The 15,155-nt window shown below is 37.6% G+C and overlaps 1 protein-coding gene across 2 annotated transcripts in view; it reads right to left on the bottom strand.

Moving 5' to 3' along the window:
- CYB5R4 (cytochrome b5 reductase 4) overlaps positions 1–15,155 on the bottom strand; it is a 140,145-nt gene that overhangs the window by 35,182 nt on the left and 89,808 nt on the right. The window contains exons 15-16 of one of the 2 annotated variants that reach the window (XM_066254159.1): positions 13,527–13,691; positions 1,790–1,921 (exon numbers count right to left, since the gene is read on the bottom strand). In XM_066254159.1, the coding sequence (XP_066110256.1) occupies positions 1,867–1,921; positions 13,527–13,691 (220 nt within the window). In that variant the 3' untranslated portion in view covers positions 1,790–1,866. Of the gene's footprint in view, positions 1–1,789; positions 1,922–13,526; positions 13,692–15,155 lie in introns of those variants that run through there. The other variant, XM_066254151.1, reaches the window with a different exon arrangement.

Genomic DNA, 15,155 nt, shown 5'->3' with positions numbered 1-15,155 from the left:
CGGGTGGATCCTGGTCAGGTGCATGCGGGAGTCTGTCTGACTGCCTCCCCGTTTCCAACTTCAGAAAAATACAAAAAAAAAGGTAAATTTCCTGCTAGGACAACAGAGAGGTTTCACAAAGTATCCTTGCCTTCCATGTTGTGCGACTGCTGAGCTCAGGAGAAACACTGGACATAGAAGGAGTGGCCGAAACATGAAGCTCTGGAAGTAGGGATGCAAAATATTGTGAATGAACCTGTAGTTAATCGAGACAAGATCATTTTTCCCCCATTTCACATCAAATATGGCTTAATGAAGCAGTTTGTTCAGGCTTTAAATAGAGAAAGTGAATGCTTTCAATATATTATTTCTGCTTTTCCAGCCTTGTCTTTCAAGAAGATAAAAGCAGGTGTATTTGATGGGCCTCAAATTCAAGCCCTCATTCATGATGAAGAATTTGCCAGGAAGATGAATAAGGAGGAGAAAGCAGCATGGCAGTCTTTTGTGGCAGTTACAAAGAATTTCCTTGGCAACAAAAAAGCAGAAAACTATGAACTTCTGGTTCAAAGGATGCTGTTGGTTTTCCGCAACATTGGATGTAACATGAGCATTAAGATTCACTTCCTGAACAGTCACCTTGATAAGTGTCCCGAAAATCTTGGAGCTGTTAGTGATGAGCAGACTACTGCTGGAGCATCAAACGACATTGTCCTCAACAAGTACATAAACGCAAGAGCTACAATCACAAATTTTTGCCTGAATAGAATTTAAATAAATTTTGAGCAAATTTTATGATTAAAATAGTGTTTTAATATGTTCTATTTCAAAATTGTAGACAAATTCTAATGCAATCATATCTTTTAGTGTATTAGTGTATTTACTGCATTATATAAATTATTATATTTTCACAAAGATGATGCCCAAGAAGACATTCTACTTCATTATGTTAAACTAAATGTTGAAAATTTTACAATAAGATGAAAACCTAAAATCTTGAATTGCAATAAAACTGTAGCTTACAGAGAAAAACTAATGTCAGATTTGAGATAAGCACACTCGAATTAGGTAAGAACAAGTGGTTTTGTGGATGCAACAAAAATTTTGTTCCCCAGTGTTATTTTAGGCCATGGGACCAGATTCAACACTTTCATTACTTTTCTCAATGCCTCCGGCTTTGGCTAAGAATAAAGACAGCTGTCCAGTTTCTCTTAAACTCTAAAACACCTGATTCAAACTGCATGTGTGAAGCATCTCCAATATCTTTTATTGTTGCCTTTTAATTTTCCCTTAGATACAGACCCAATATTGTTGCATTCAAATACATTTCTAGGACAAAGATTAAACAGTACTTTAAGTACATTTTTATTCTACTCTGTATCAATGCCAAACTCATGTGCCCACATACAAAATGTTTAGATCACTTAATAAGTTATAACATTCATGTTTTAATATAGTAACAAGAACATAAATGATCATTTCCTGAGTTAACAGTGCAATGTAAAATTTAATTTGTATTGCTAAGACATTTTACAGCATAGAAACATGATCAAAATGATCATTTGCCTTGTTATGTCATAAAACACAAGAGCTCATTGTAGAACATGATACAATTTAAATGGTAAGGAACTCTGTGACTCCTAACAAACAACCTGTATATGTTTGTTGCCATGACTGACTTTCCAGATCAGTATTAGTAGTAAAATAAGTTATGGTATAAAACAAAGTCAACAGGTTATCTATACTAAAAGAACAATTGATTTCATTTAAGAAACTGAAGTCTGGAGTCTAGTTAACCTTTTAGTATATACAAAAATGGTGTCTTAAAAAACCCCAAGCAATCACAAATTTAGATAAGACAGTTGAATAAAAGACAATGACAGCTCTTCATTATGCTGTAAAACTATGGATCTCATCTTTGGAAAAGTTAAGATCATGCAGCAACCTGAAAGACAAATACAAGCACATGTGCTTTAGGGGAAATGTTTAAAATAAAGTAAAGTCAAGGTCTACCATCATAAACATAGTACTTTTTAATTTTCCCCATTTACTATATACTTCTTTCTAAATGTTTTTTGGGATTTTTTTTTAAATTTTAATTTTTAGAGAGAGAGGAGAGAAAGAGAGAGAGAAAAGGGGGAGGAGCAGGAAGCATCACCTCCCATATGTGCCTTGACCAGGCAAGCCCAGGGTTTCGAACCGGTGACCTCAGCATTCCAGGTCGACACTTTATCCACTGAGCCACCACAGGTTAGGCCTTCTATATACTTTTAAAAAACCACAATTAACACTTCAAAAAAAAGAATAATAACTCTTCAATATCATCAAATATCTAGTCAGTGTTCACATTTTCAACTGTCGCATAAATTCCGTAATTTTTAAAAGTTTGTTCAACTCAAGATCCAACTGAAGTCTACTCATTATGATTAGCCCCTCCATCTCTCCCTCTCTCTGTACTGCAATTTATTTGACAAAATCAGATATTTATGGGCCAAGTCACCCATAGTCATTTTGCTACATCCTTGTGGTATATGTTAGTAATATGTACAGTGTGTCCATAAAGTCATGGTGCACTTTTGACTGGTCACAGGAAAGCAACAAAAGACGATAGAAATGTGAAATCTGCACCAACTAAAAGAAAAACTCTCCCAGTTTCATACCTATTCAGTGCAGTTTGATGTGGGCTCACGCACAGATTTTTTAGGACTCCTCAGGTAGCTATCCCGTATAGCCTCTACAGACTAGTCACTGACTGATGGCCTACCAGAACGGGGTTTCTCCACCAAACTGCCGGTTTCCTTCAACTGCTTATCCCACCGAGTAATGTTATTCCTATGTGGTGGTGCTTCGTTATAAACATGCCGATATTCATGTTGCACTTTGGTCATGGATTCAAATTTAGTGAGCCACAGAACACATTGAACTTTCCTCTGAACTGTCCACATCTCGACTGGCATGGCCGTGGGCTGCTCCGCTGTATACACGGTGTTACGTCATCATCTGAGCATGCACACATGCTGCCACATCATCCTACAGAAACTGGGAGGGTTTTCCTTTTATCTGGTGCAATTTCACATTTCTATCGTCTTTTGTTGCTTTCCTGTGACCGGTCAAAAATGCACCGTGACTTTACGGACACACTGTACTTACATCCTCTATTGCCTGTAATTTAATAAACTGGATCTAGATGCTGGATCAGACACAGGTTAAATTCTTTTTGAGAAGGCTACTTCATAGGCAGTATTCTTCTAGCAGGAGGCACATAATATCTGGTTGTTTTTCTTTTTAGATGTAACAACTATCGATGCTCTATGTATAGATCCATTATTAGTTCATTAGAGACTGAAATTGGTGATATCCGCACAGAGGGGCAGAGTTAGGGGCCTTTGTGTGGGCCAAAGCGGAATCTCGGGCCGCCCCAGCGCCTTGCAAAAGCCGCACACGGGGACGGAGCGAGACTCAATTCCAACGCTGCAACTTTTCCCTGCGGTTGGGGGTTTCACTCAGAGCGTGAGACTGCTGGCCGGATATCCTGGTTGCAGACAGTGAGTGAGAGTTTCCTCCAAGCGCCCGGAAGTGGGCGCCCGCTTGTGTTACCGGATAGAGTGGCAGAGCCAGAGGTCTTCGAGTGGGCGGAAAGCCCGCCTGATTATGCTAGCAGCTCTGACAGACTGAGCCTTACCCAGAGCCCTGTGCTGAGTGGAAATAGAGTGGGGAGTTGCCAGCAATTTGAGCCTCTTACTATCCAGGCAGAGGCAGCAGCAACCCCATACCTGGACTATCAGGCTACTAATTGAGGAAGGAAAGACTAGGAGAAAGGCTCCAGGAACACGGACTCTCTCACTGTCAGAGCCTATAAATGCTAATGAGCCTCGACTCCCAACGAGAATAAAGCACAATACATGACATTGCCATAGAGACTTATCAACTGCAAACCTCTACCTGAGCGTGCCAAAGGGGCAGAACCCGGGGTACAGAGTCACCGACCAGGAAGAGGGAGAGAAAAGAAAAAGCAAGAAGATAACCTCTCAAAATCAAGAATAATCTGCAGACTTTATAACCTATCCCATTTTATTATATTTGTTCGTTTGTTTCTCTTATCTTCATTCTTGAGACTTTTTTTTCCTCCTCCAATTTGGCCGATTAACTCTCTACCGGTCTTACTCTCTCCTCTCCTTGAACTACACTACCCATAAGTGTTACATCTCCCATTATCATTTCTCTTCTCTTCCTTTCTCTCTATGAGGGTTGCACTCCAAAACCCTTAACTCTCTCTCTCTCTCTCCTTTCTTTTTTCTTCTTTTAGTGGTTCCCTCTTTTTTTCTCTCTCTCTCTTTCTTTTCTCCTTCTATATTAGTTTCTTCCTTTCTCCTTTACATCTCCTCTCATTCAAACCTCAATAACAAAGAAATTATCTTATCTGGGACTCAAACCTATGTTTGTGGCATTTTGGGGGGTTTTTACTTCACCTTTTTAACTCACTAGCAGTGCTCCCATCCCTGGCTCTCCATATTATCTAGTTCTTGTTCCACTAAATACAATAGTAAGTTTTTAATTTGTCCCCCCATTTTTCCATTTTCCTCTTATTCCTCTCATCATAACTCTTAGAAAACCAACACCTAAAAGCAAATCATTTTATTCTTGACCCAAATTTTTTCCTTATTTGCTTTTTGTGGGTCCATACACTCTTTTTTTTTTCTTTTTTCTTTTTTTCCTTTTTTCTTTTTTTTTTCTTTCTTTCTTTTTTGCCCCTTTATTACTTTTCCCCAATTCAGGCCCTCCATCACAGGCATTGTTTGTTATAACTCACAGTCCACCACAAGATTTTCTCAAGAAAGAGGGGAGAGGAGAGGAGAGGAAAAAAAGAGGGGGGGGAATAATTTCCTTTTTTAAAAAATTTTTATTTTATTTTATTTTTCTTTATTTCATTATTAATTTTTTTTAAAAAAAACAACTCTTTTCGATTTGTTATTTTTTTATTTTTTTTAACTTTTTATTCTTTATTAAATCTCATTAATACTATCAACAAAACCACCCTCAGATGCCATTAAGGAAGAGAAAATCGAATATCATGGATACAAAAGAAAGAGAGGTAACACAGCTAGATGAGGAAAAATCTATGGAGAAAAAATTTAATATATTGGAAACCTTGGAGCTAAATGACAGAGAATTCAAGATAGAAATCCTAAAAATCCTCCGAGATATACAAGAAAACACAGAAAGGCAATATAGGGAGCTCAGAAAACAACTCCATGAACACAAAGAATATATGTCCAAGGAAATTGAAACTATAAAAACAAATCAAACAGAGATGAAAAACTCAATTCACGAGCTCAAAAACGAAGTAACAAGCTTAGCTAATAGAACAGGTCAGATAGAAGAGAGGATTAGTGAAATAGAAGACAAGCAACTTGAGGCACAACAGAGAGAAGAAGAAAGAGACTCAAAAATTAAAAAAAATGAGATAGCCCTACAAGAATTATCTGACTCCATCAAAAAGAATAACATAAGAATAATAGGTATATCAGAGGGAGAAGAGAGAGAAAATGGAATGGAGAACATACTTAAACAAATAATTGATGAGAACTTCCCAAGCCTGTGGAAAGAACTAAAGCCTCAAGTTCAAGAAGCAAACAGAACTCCAAGTTTTCTTAACCCCAACAAACCTACTCCAAGGCATATCATAATGAAATTGACACAAACCAACAGCAAAGAAAAAATTCTCAAGGCAGCCAGGGAAAAGAAGAATACAACATATAAAGGAAGGCCCATTAGATTATCATCAGATTTCTCAGCAGAAACTCTACAAGCTAGAAGAGAGTGGACCCCAATAGTTAAAGTCCTGAAAGAGAGGAACTTTCAGCCACGAATACTATACCCATCAAAGCTATCCTTCAAATACGAAGGAGAAATAAAAACATTCACAGATACAGAAAAGATGAGGGAATTTATCATCAGAAAACCCCCACTCCAGGAATTACTAAAGGGGGTTCTCCAATCAGATACAAAGAACAAAAAAAAAACAGAGCCACAAGTAAAAGCTCCAAGAAGAACACAATAAAACCAAATTTAAACTGTGACAACAACAAAAAGAAAGAGGGGGAGAAGACGGAGATTAACAGTAGCAAAGGACGATGGAGTGCAAAAGTACTCACAAAATAGTTCGCTACAATGAACAGGGTAGGGACCCTTTTCATTACTCAAAGGTAACCACCATTGAAAAAACCACCACAGAAGCACATGAGATAAAAAAGATAGCAACAGAGGAAAGATGTATGGAATACAACCAAATAAAAACAAAAGATAGAAAAACGAAAGAGAAGGATCAAACAAGACACAAAACTAACAGAAAGCAAGATATAAAATGGCAATAGGGAACTCACAAGTATCAATAATTACACTAAATGTAAATGGATTAAACTCACCAATAAAAAGGCACAGAGTAGCAGAATGGATTAAAAAAGAAAATCCAACTGTATGCTGCCTACAGGAAACTCATCTAAGTAACAAGGATAAAAACAAATTCAAAGTGAAAGGCTGGAAAACAATACTCCAAGCAAATAACATCCAAAAAAAAGCAGGTGTAGCAATACTCATATCGGATAATGCTGACTGCAAGACAGGAAAAGTACTTAGAGACAAAAATGGCCATTTCATAATGGCTAAGGGGACACTGAATCAAGAAGACATAACAATTCTTAATATATATGCACCAAACCAAGGAGCACCAAAATATATAAGACAGCTACTTATTGATCTTAAAACAAAAACTGACAAAAATACAATCATACTTGGAGACCTCAATACACCGCTGACGGCTCTAGATCGGTCATCCAAACAGAGAATCAACAAAGACATAGTGGCCTTAAACAAAACACTAGAGCACCTGGATATGATAGACATCTACAGGACATTTCATCCCAAAGTGACTGAGTATACATTTTTCTCCAGTGTACATGGATCATTCTCAAGAATTGACCATATGTTGGGCCACAAAAACAACATCAGCAAATTCAGAAAAATTGAAGTTGTACCAAGCATATTTTCTGATCATAAAGCCTTGAAACTAGAATTCAACTGCAAAAAAGAGGAAAAAAATCCCACAAAAATGTGGAAATTAAACAACATACTTTTAAAAAATGAATGGGTCAAAGAAGAAATAAGTGCAGAGATCAAAAGATATATACAGACTAATGAAAATGACAATACGACATATCAGAATCTATGGGATGCAGCAAAAGCAGTGATAAGAGGGAAGTTCATATCGCTTCAGGCATATATGAACAAACAAGAGAGAGCCCAAGTGAACCACTTAACTTCCCACCTTAAGGAACTAGAAAAAGAAGAACAAAGACAACCCAAAACCAGCCGAAGAAAGGAGATAATAAAAATCAGAGCAGAAATAAATGAATTAGAGAACAGAAAAACTATAGAAAAAATTAATAGAACAAGGAGCTGGTTCTTTGAAAAGATCAACAAAATTGACAAACCCTTGGCAAGACTCACCAGGGAAAAAAGAGAAAGAACTCATATAAACAAAATCCAAAATGAAAGAGGAGAAATCACCACGGACACCGTAGATATACAAAGAATTATTGTAGAATACTATGAAAAACTTTATGCCACTAAATTCAACAACCTAGAAGAAATGGATAAATTCCTAGAACAATACAACCTTCCTAGACTGAGTCAAAAAGAAGCAGAAAGTCTAAACAGACCTATCAGTAGAGAAGAAATAGAAAAAACCATTAAAAACCTCCCCCAAAATAAAAGTCCAGGCCCTGACGGCTATACCAGCGAATTTTATCAAACATTCAAAGAAGACTTGGTTCCTATTCTACTCAAAGTCTTCCAAAAAATTGAAGAAGAAGCAATACTTCCAAACACATTTTATGAGGCCAACATAACCCTCATCCCAAAACCAGGCAAGGATGGCACAAAAAAAGAAAACTACAGACCAATATCTCTAATGAATACAGATGCTAAAATACTAAACAAAATACTAGCAAATCGAATACAACAACATATTAAAAAAATAATACATCATGATCAAGTGGGATTCATCCCAGAATCTCAAGGATGGTTCAACATACGTAAAACGGTTAATGTAATACACCATATCAACAAAACAAAGAACAAAAACCGCATGATCTTATCAATAGACGCAGAAAAGGCTTTCGATAAAATACAACACAATTTTATGTTTAAGACTCTCAACAAAATGGGTATAGAAGGAAAATATCTCAACATGATAAAGGCCATATATGATAAACCATCAGCTAACATCATATTAAATGGCACTAAACTGAAGGCTTTCCCCCTTAAATCAGGAACAAGACAGGGTTGTCCACTCTCTCCACTCTTATTTAATGTGGTACTAGAGGTTCTAGCCACAGCAATCAGACAAGACAAAGAAATAAAAGGCATCCATATCGGAAAAGAAGAAGTAAAGGTATCACTTTTTGCAGATGATACGATCCTATACATCGAAAACCCCAAAGAATCCACAAAAAGACTACTAGAAACAATAAGCCAATACAGTAAGGTCGCAGGATACAAAATTAACATACAGAAGTCAATAGCCTTTCTATATGCCAACAATGAAACAACTGAGAAGGAACTCAAAAGAATAATCCCCTTCACGATTGCAACAAAAAAAATAAAATACTTAGGAATAAACATAACAAAGAATGTAAAGGACTTATATAATGAAAACTATAAACCATTGTTAAGGGAAATCGAAAAAGATATAATGAGATGGAAGAATATACCTTGTTCTTGGCTAGGAAGAATAAATATAATCAAGATGGCTATATTACCCAAAGCAATATACAAATTTAATGCAATTCCCATCAAAATTCTAATGACATTTTTTAAAGAAATAGAGCAAAAAATCATCAGATTTATATGGAACTATAAAAAACCCCGAATAGCCAAAGCAATCCTAAAGAAAAAGAATGAAGCTGGGGGCATAACAATACCTGACTTCAAACTCTATTATAGGGCCACGACAATCAAAACAGCATGGTATTGGCAGAAAAATAGACACTCAGACCAATGGAACAGAATAGAAAGTCCAGAAATAAAACCACATATATATAGTCAAATAATTTTTGATAAAGGGGCCAACAACACACAATGGAGAAAAGAAAGCCTCTTCAATAAATGGTGCTGGGAAAACTGGAAAGCCACATGCAAAAGAATGAAACTGGACTACAGTTTGTCCCCCTGTACTAAAATTAACTCAAAATGGATCAAAGATCTAAACATAAGACCTGAAACAATTAAGTACATAGAAGAAGACATAGGTACTCAACTCATGGACCTGGGTTTTAAAGAGCATTTTATGAATTTGACTCCACAGGCAAGAGAAGTGAAGGCAAAAATTAATGAATGGGACTACATCAGACTAAGAAGTTTTTGCTCAGCAAGAGAAACTGATAACAAAATAAACAGAAAGCCAACTAAATGGGAAATGATATTTTCAAACAACAGCTCAGATAAGGGCTTAATATCCAAAATATACAAAGAACTCATAAAACTCAACAACAAACAAACAAACAATCCAATAAAAAAATGGGAAGAGGATATGAATAGACAGTTCTCCCAGGAAGAAATACAAATGGCCAACAGATATATGAAAAGATGCTCATCTTCTTTAGCTATTAGAGAAATGCAAATCAAAACGGCAATGAGATACCACCTCACACCTGTTCGATTAGCTGTTATTAGCAAGTCAGGTAATAGCAAATGTTGGAGAGGCTGTGGAGAAAAAGGAACCCTCATCCACTGTTGGTGGGAATGTAAAGTAGTACAACCATTATGGAAGAAAGTATGGTGGTTCCTCAAAAAACTGAAAATAGAACTACCTTATGACCCAGCAATCCCTCTACTGGGTATATATCCCCAAAACTCAGAAACATTGATACGTAAAGACACATGCAGCCCCATGTTTATTGCAGCATTGTTCACAGTGGCCAGGACATGGAAACAACCAAAAAGCCCATCAATAGATGACTGGATAAAGAAGATGTGGCACATATATACTATGGAATACTACTCAGCCATAAGAAATGATGACATCGGAACATTTACAGCAAAATGGTGGGATCTTGATAACATGATACGAAGCGAAATAAGTAAATCAGAAAAAAACAGGAACTGTATTATTCCATACGTAGGTGGGACATAATAGTGAAACTAAGAGACATTGATAAGAGTGTGGTGGTTACGGGGGGGGGGAGGGGGGAATGGGAGAGGGATAGGGGGTGGGAGGGGCACAAAGAAAACAAGATAGAAGGTGACAGAGGACAATCTGACTTTGGGTGGTGGGTATGCAACATAATTGAACGACAAGATAACCTGGACTTGTTATCTTTGAATATATGTATCCTGATTTATTGATGTCACCCCATTAAAAAAATAAAATTATAAAATTAAAAAAAAAAAATAAAAAAATAAAAAAATAAAAAAAAAAAAAGAAATTGGTGATATCTACGTCTGTCATTCTTTCTCTACTTATAAGCTGAGGCACTCTATAAAGAAAAACTTCTCATTTATAGAAGTTACCCTGTAGTATAGCTCACATAGAAAAGGCAAAATGAATGCTTAACATCCCCTCCTCCTCGTTATTCACCAGTTTTCAAAGTAAGGAGCTGATCCCCAAAGCATTCTACCTTTATTCTCTCCGATGAACAGAAAAAGGAATATTGCTTATGGATAATTCAACTTGGAAAACACTATAAATGAAGACTAAAATCTTAGAAATGGCTCTGTTTAAAATGCTTCTGAATATAATAAACATTTATTTAGTACTTACTTGATGTAGTCACTGTGCTAAGCACTTTACAAGCATAAGTATTATTTATTTCCTTTTACAGGTGAGTGCACTAAAGCTGGAAAGGTTAAGTAACTAGCCTTAGGACACCCAGCTAATGACTATAAGATGTTCTAAGTGGTAGAGCTGGAATTCCAACTCAAATTGGCAGCTGTGAGCAGCCACACACATTCAGACAGCAGGACAGTATGTAGGACACCGGAGTTATGAGGGCCAACCTGGTGCAGCAGTCACTCCCCCTGTCTGCACCGTCTTACCTTTCCAGCCACACCTGTCTGCCTGGCAAGCGGTGCACACGAGCCACACCAGTCTCACCTTCTGAACACCTGCATCCTCAGTGCTGCTTGCTCTCTCCCTACATCTGCCAGCCTGCCCCACCTCCTCTGACTGGCAATGCTTTCGTCATCATGCACAGTGCAAGTACTTCCGACCATAAGTGGGGGATGTCTCCAACAGACACACGCCAAGGTAGAAGTAACATACACCTGGCTTTCTCTCTAGTAAGAGTACTTCTGACATTCTGGTCATACTTTAGTGATCAGTCTGTCTATTTGTTTACATCACCAATGTGGGCCTTGAAAACAGAGACTGTTTTATTCATCTCTGTAATAAAGTGGTCATTTAATGGATGAAAGAAACTTTCTGACTAATCATAAGCTTTTATTTATATTTAAAAAATAGGCTTCTGAGTTATTACATAATACAAATTTAAGAAATTTTCACCAAATATAAAAAATATGTCTGGAACGGTTATACTTAATATAACCTATGCAGCAGACAGGAGGGTAACTGTGGAGGGCAGGGGAGCGGGCAGCCCACAGAGCGGGCCTCTTTCAGGACCCAAAATAGTAAGAGACTCATGTACCTGCCAAGTAAGAGAGATACACCACCTCCATTAAGAGGGTGAGGAAAGGAAAACAAAGAAAGAATAAGAGTCCTACGTGGAAATTCACAAGGGCTCTAAACTTGAAGAAACAAGCTACATCTCACAGGTAACTCTGCAGCTTGTTTAAGGATCAGCAGCAGCAGGGGTCCAGGTATGATGCTTGGTAATTTTGAGCAGTTGTGGGCAAGGCAGCTAGTAGGACAGCATAGAGTAATGAACTCTGAGGTAACGCTGATAAAATAAAGTTGTAGAAATTGCAGTTGATTTTAAAAAACACGAGAACCTTCTCTGCCTTCTATTCAATTATACTGAGGCTCCAGGAGGCAAGTGAACTAAGCTCCACATGGAACCAAAACAAAGAGCCCCTGAGACACCCCAGTTCGTGAGAGAAACCCCCTGCTCTGTCAGGGTGCTGTCGGGGACTCCTCCTCAGGCCCTGGAAACGGACTTTCGTGGCCTTACAGTCAGCCTCCTTCTTGAGGAAGAGTCTGTGATTCTCATCATTTAAAAGCATTATCACACGTCAATATACAACACTGGCACTAAGCCGCCTCTGAAACAGCGGTGTCAGTAAAGCAGGAGAATATAGCTTTTATGCATTTTTTTCTGAAAAATTATTTTAGTTCAAACCATGTTATCAATTCTAAACTATAATTTTAATAGTTTTGTTTGAGCTTTAAAAAAGTAAAGTTTAATAGTAACAAAATATTTTTAAATTGAGAGAGCTTAGCAGAAGTACATTTTCTTGAAAGTATTAATATTAAAGTCCAGAAATACACAAAGTCTATTTACTTTTGAGGTCAATCTTTTTCATAGTTAAAATTAAAAATAAAATAGCAAGAGATAAAATCACCTAGAAAATAGTAGGTTTAGTCCTATACCAACAGACCCAGCAAGGAAACACAGGGCATCCAGGCAGGCGTCTGCTAAAATCACCTAGATATCCAATCGGAACTATATTTAACAAAATATTTCAAAGTGTAATTTTGGAGTTCAATCAGATCAAGGTGAATTTCAAATAAGATGGCCACTACTATTGATTTTTCACTATTTAGAGTTCAACTCTTATTCTTGGCTTACTATGTTCTAGTCTGTCCTTTTTGTCTTGCTGTCTGGTTTTGATCACTGTATTATTTACTAACTTCCACACAGTGGCAAAGAATAATCAAAAGCTACAATGAAGTGAACATTGATTATTATATATTATAAAACTGTGGTGGAAGAAGAGGTTGAATCTAGTGTCCCAAACAAGACCAGGTCACCCATTTTGTGAATGTATGCATATTGCCAAGATATTGAGAGCTGGCTGTATCGTACTTTTCTGTTCACATCTAACTCTACATATAATCTTAGCTTCCAACCCTTCCCCCACGTGAAGAGTAAAAACTCTGTCATTTTCTTAGGCTGTAACAGAATATTAAAAGTGCAGGTTCCCATGAATAGGAGGGACAGAGAGCTAAATCTGCTTCTTATGGAAGATGTTCATTTCACAGTCTTATGGATTCTTTGTTTTTTAAAGACAACCAATATATACTTTAAAAAAATTTATTGATTGATTATAGAAAGGAAGGAAGAGAGGGAGAGAAAGAGGGAGCAGGAGAGAGAAGGAGAGAGAAGGAGAGTGAGGGAGATAGAGGGAGAGAGGGGAAGGGGGAGAGGGAGAGAGAAATACCGACTTGTTCCACTTATTTATGCACTCATTGATTCTTGTATATGTCCTGACAAGGAATCCAACCTGCAAACTTGGTGAATTGGGACAATGCTTTAACCAACTAAGCTACGTGGCAAAGGCTTGAGGATTCTTTTTTCTACCACATTGCTACTCACCTTAATCCTTGTTCTGTAAATGGCATTGGTCCACAAATACAGATGAGAACTTTGGATTTGTCAAAACTTCTTTTCAAAAATTCAGAAAGAAGACCTAGTGAAATGTATCCCCTTTTGCCATTCCATTCAGAAGTTGGTGCTGAGAGAACAAATTCAACATCAAATCTAGAGAAAAGAAACAATGTTTAAAAATCTATTATTTTGCCTGACCATGTGGGCAGCGCAGGAGATAGAGTGTTAGACTGGGATGCAGAGGAATGAGGTTTGAGACCTGAGGTCACCAGCTTGAGTGCAGGCTCAACAGACTGAGCACCAGGTCATTGGGATCACAGACATGACCCCATGGTCGCTGGCGTGAGACCAAAGGTCACTGGCTTGAGCAAGTAGTCACTAGCTCTGCTGCTGCCCCCCCAGTCAAGGCACATATGAGAAAGCAATCAATGAACAACTAAGGTGCCACACAAAGAATTGATGCTTCTCATTTTTCTCCCTTCCTATCTCCCTCTGTCTCTGTCACACACACAAAAAAATCTATTATTTTAACATATGATTAACATGTTTCAAGGTCACTAAAACATCTTTTTCCCCCCTGTAAATGATATAATATGTAAAAACTGATACACTTACTAAAAAGCACTGGAATAGATTATAAGCAAAGATTTAACAAAAACATAGTCAAACCCATATTTACTAAGGATTAGCTTTAGCTACAGATTAGAAAGTAATTTGGCATTTTTTATTGAGCTCATTAGCAAGTGCTCTAAGGGATCTCAGAGAACTACACATTGCTATTACAGACAACTGCATTTTAATCTCTGACTCAAACGTTTTAGGAATTCATTGCCCTTATAACCAACAGCCTATTTGACTTTTTACGGTTGCTGTCTCAAAGTCCTCAACTTCAACTTACAGTCTCTCTACCCCGCACCTGACATCTCTTTGTGAATGATGCCAGGGTCCACTTGGTTGCACAAGCCAGAAACCTGGGATTTATCCTGGGGACCTGTCTCTGCCTCACCCCCATACGCACATCCTCACCAACACCTTGCTCCCAGCATTTTGCTTCCCCCTGTCGTCACTGCCTCACACTTCCATGCTCTCTCTTTCTGTAATGCTTCCACCATGCCTCATTCTTCAGTTTCTAGCTAAGTATCACTGTCACAGGGCAGCACTGCGGCCTTCGGGGTCCTTCGTTGTATGTGTTGTGGAAAAGTTTTCCTTTTCTCACAGACCTTACTTCAGGTTTTAAAGATGACACCAAGATGATAATTTTGTTAATGTCTACCTTCTCCACTAGACTATAAACTCCCCAAGAGCAGGGAGCACTTTTGCTTTGGTTATCACTATGTCCCTAGATTATAATACACCGGAGGCACTCAAGTATTGTAGAATTAAACATACAAAAGAAAAAGAAAGGGTGCAGAATTAAAATAAGAAAGAATAACATCACACCAAGTTTCACAATGTTACAGACCATTTTCCCCACAGTTTTAGTGGCTGGTAAAGCGCCAAGTGAATAATTCAAAATTCTATGCTGTACCTGTTCCCTCTGCTCCATTTCAGCAATTCTCACCATTTTCAATAGTATCAGATCAAATGCATTTCTACATTTTCCAGTAACAGATATTT

Source organism: Saccopteryx bilineata, chromosome 1 (genome assembly GCF_036850765.1).
Source record: "Saccopteryx bilineata isolate mSacBil1 chromosome 1, mSacBil1_pri_phased_curated, whole genome shotgun sequence".
Classification (NCBI taxonomy): domain Eukaryota; kingdom Metazoa; phylum Chordata; class Mammalia; order Chiroptera; family Emballonuridae; genus Saccopteryx; species Saccopteryx bilineata.
Note: the sequence above shows the minus strand (reverse complement) of the source record. Positions and strands in the feature narration are given on the sequence as shown.